The 2,481-nt window shown below is 37.2% G+C and overlaps 1 protein-coding gene across 1 annotated transcript; it reads right to left on the bottom strand.

Annotated features, from left to right (window-relative positions):
• Positions 1-420: 420 nt before the first annotated feature.
• Positions 421-1,056, bottom strand: LOC129571591 (uncharacterized). The gene has a single exon (XM_055451398.1). It carries the CDS (start codon positions 1,054-1,056, stop codon positions 421-423), a length of 636 nt encoding a protein of 211 aa, XP_055307373.1.
• Between the last annotated feature and the right edge of the window lie 1,425 nt (positions 1,057-2,481).

Raw genomic sequence — 2,481 nt, 5'->3', positions numbered from 1 at the left:
ACCTGTTTGGACCCAAAAATAGTCCGAAGTAGCTATGTTTTATTGCTGATTTGAGGTTCTTTGGTCATTTTTCACTACTTTTGACCCGTTCGTCACATGGATTTGCATTAAAAAGCAAAAAACCAAGTAAAAGTAAATTTTGAAAATACTCTGCAAAGCAAATTTTTCAAATGACCATAATTTTCTTATATGGAACCAATTCGACAAAACCCTTTTGAGGGTTTTCATGTCTCATGGGCCTCTCCAAACTTTGATATATCCGCTCTGGGTTAGGCAACTTTGACTTTTTTTGTCGCACAGTGCTATTGGTGGATTTGAGTCCAGTTGCTTGTAATAGCCTAGAATTAAATAACCTGACATAACGAACTCACCTACATACGCCGAAAGACGGATTTGAATTTTTCTGGCCGGCCATAAAATTTATGGCCGAGCATTTGGACTCAGCCTAATTGCCAAATACGGTGACGGTGCGACTCCAAATGTTACTGTTGTCATCGCATACGTTTTGATTTTTTCGTTTGGATTTCCACGCCACAATATCAACTGCAAATGATATTGCTCTGGTGGAATTTTAACTTCCTTATACATTTTTTCCAAGTCAGCTAAAATTCCAATTTTAAAAATTCGCCATCGAAGAATAATTGTCAACATGTCAGGTTGATCCATTTTGCCTATTGCAACTTGTTCATTTAATGATAATCCATTTGATGATTTTTTCGATGCATTGTACACCGGTCGCAATTGAGTCGTTGAACTTTGTTTTAAAACTGCATGGTGAGGCACGTAATATGCCTGCTCTGGCACATTTTCCATTAATTCCATATGACCGCTCGCAATTGCTTCGGTCATTGCCTCCACATGTTGTTGCTTCACATTTGGATGTTTTTCGAAGCGTTTTTCTAATTGAAATAAAGTTGCCAACGCTGCTTTTTTTGAGTCACCGAACTTTGGCTCTTGTCCGTCTTTAAATGAAATCGACGTGACAAAACGCCCATCCGCTTCTCTTTTCGTCGTTTTTACAAAAATATCTTCACAATACTGCTCCTCTGCAGTCATTTCATCTTCGTTTTCATCTTCGCTGTCAATATTTTCAGCCGTGGAAATTTTTTTCAACTGATTTTCAATTTCCAAATTCGAAATTAGCGACGTTACTTTAAGATTTTCTTTCTTGTCTTCACGTTGCGGACCCATAACAAGCCATCCAAATTCTGAATTTTGGGCAACTGGTTCGTCATCAGCTCCTTTAATCAGCCCATTTTTCAAAATTCGAGTGTAATCAGCCACACTCAATAACAAATCAATTGGGCTGTCGTTGTCCACAGTTGGATCAGCATACAACAAATTTTGGAGATGTGTATACTGTTTCAAATCTCCTTTGAAAACAGCCAAGCTGGTGATCTTTTTGAACACCAACGCGCGTGTGCGTAAAACATATTCATTGGAAAAACGTGAGTATACTTCAAGACTTACACGTTTTTACTTTTCCGCACACGAAGTGTGAAGGAAAGTATAGCGATCGTCGTGAAAATTTTAAATTTTCGTTGTATACACGATAACTTACAAAATAGTAGAGCGATTTTGCTTAAATTTGGCCAGGAGGTAGCTTACGTAAATATCTTGGATGTATCAGAAGTTGAACCAAATTGAGCCAGTCCATCTGGTACTTTTGCTACATCATAGATTTTCATCCAAGGGTACCCCCTTGGATTTTTTCGGGAATTTTTTTTTTTCACCACAAAAAAATGCATTTTTTTGGTTATTTCTTAGTCTTCCTCGCGATTTTTTCGTGGTAAACCGTGTTAAACGATGTTTTAACACGGTGGCCGACCATGATGGTCTGTTTTTAATTACTTTTTTTGCTTCAAAATGCATCTTCTGGCTATTGCTGGCTGTTTTTTATATGTTAGCCGTGTTAAATGGTGTTCTCACCACGATGGACGATTTTGATGTCCTTTTTACTGTTTCGAAAAACCCACGAAAATTCCTTGTATACACGATAACTTTCGAATCTCTTGGGCGATTTTGTTTAAATTTTGCAACGTGGTGTCTTATATAAATATCTTGAATGTATCAGAAGTTGGACCGAATTGGACCAGTCTATCTGGTACTTTTGGTATATCATGGAATTTTACCCAAGGTTCCCCCCTTGGATCTTTCGATCAAAAAAAAAAATTCTATAATTTTTTTTTACTGTTTTTACACGATTTTCCCATGGTAAGTGATGTAAAATGGTGTTATAACACGATGGTCGACCACAATGGACTTCATACCATTTTTACATAGTATAGTCAAAATGGGTATCATGTGAAAGGTCTTTGAACGGAGATGAACATGAACACCATCCCGGTCCATCACGATTATGTTAACACCACTTAACAGCATTTTTTTATATGAATAGTTGACATGGGTGTCATATGAAAGGTTTTAAAATGGGTGAAATGCTCAATAGCCAAACTGGCAAAGTAACAGTAATAAAACGAA

The sequence above is a fragment of the Sitodiplosis mosellana genome, unplaced genomic scaffold, assembly GCF_009176505.1.
Source record: "Sitodiplosis mosellana isolate CC-2019 unplaced genomic scaffold, AAFC_SMos_1.0 Smas_scaffold_2935, whole genome shotgun sequence".
NCBI lineage: Eukaryota > Metazoa > Arthropoda > Insecta > Diptera > Cecidomyiidae > Sitodiplosis > Sitodiplosis mosellana.
Note: the sequence above shows the minus strand (reverse complement) of the source record. Positions and strands in the feature narration are given on the sequence as shown.

What these genes read in the sequence shown, in the direction of transcription:
- LOC129571591 (XM_055451398.1), bottom strand. Translation starts at nt 1,056, where the DNA reads ATGACTGCAGAGGAGCAGTATTGTGAAGATATTTTTGTAAAAACGACG.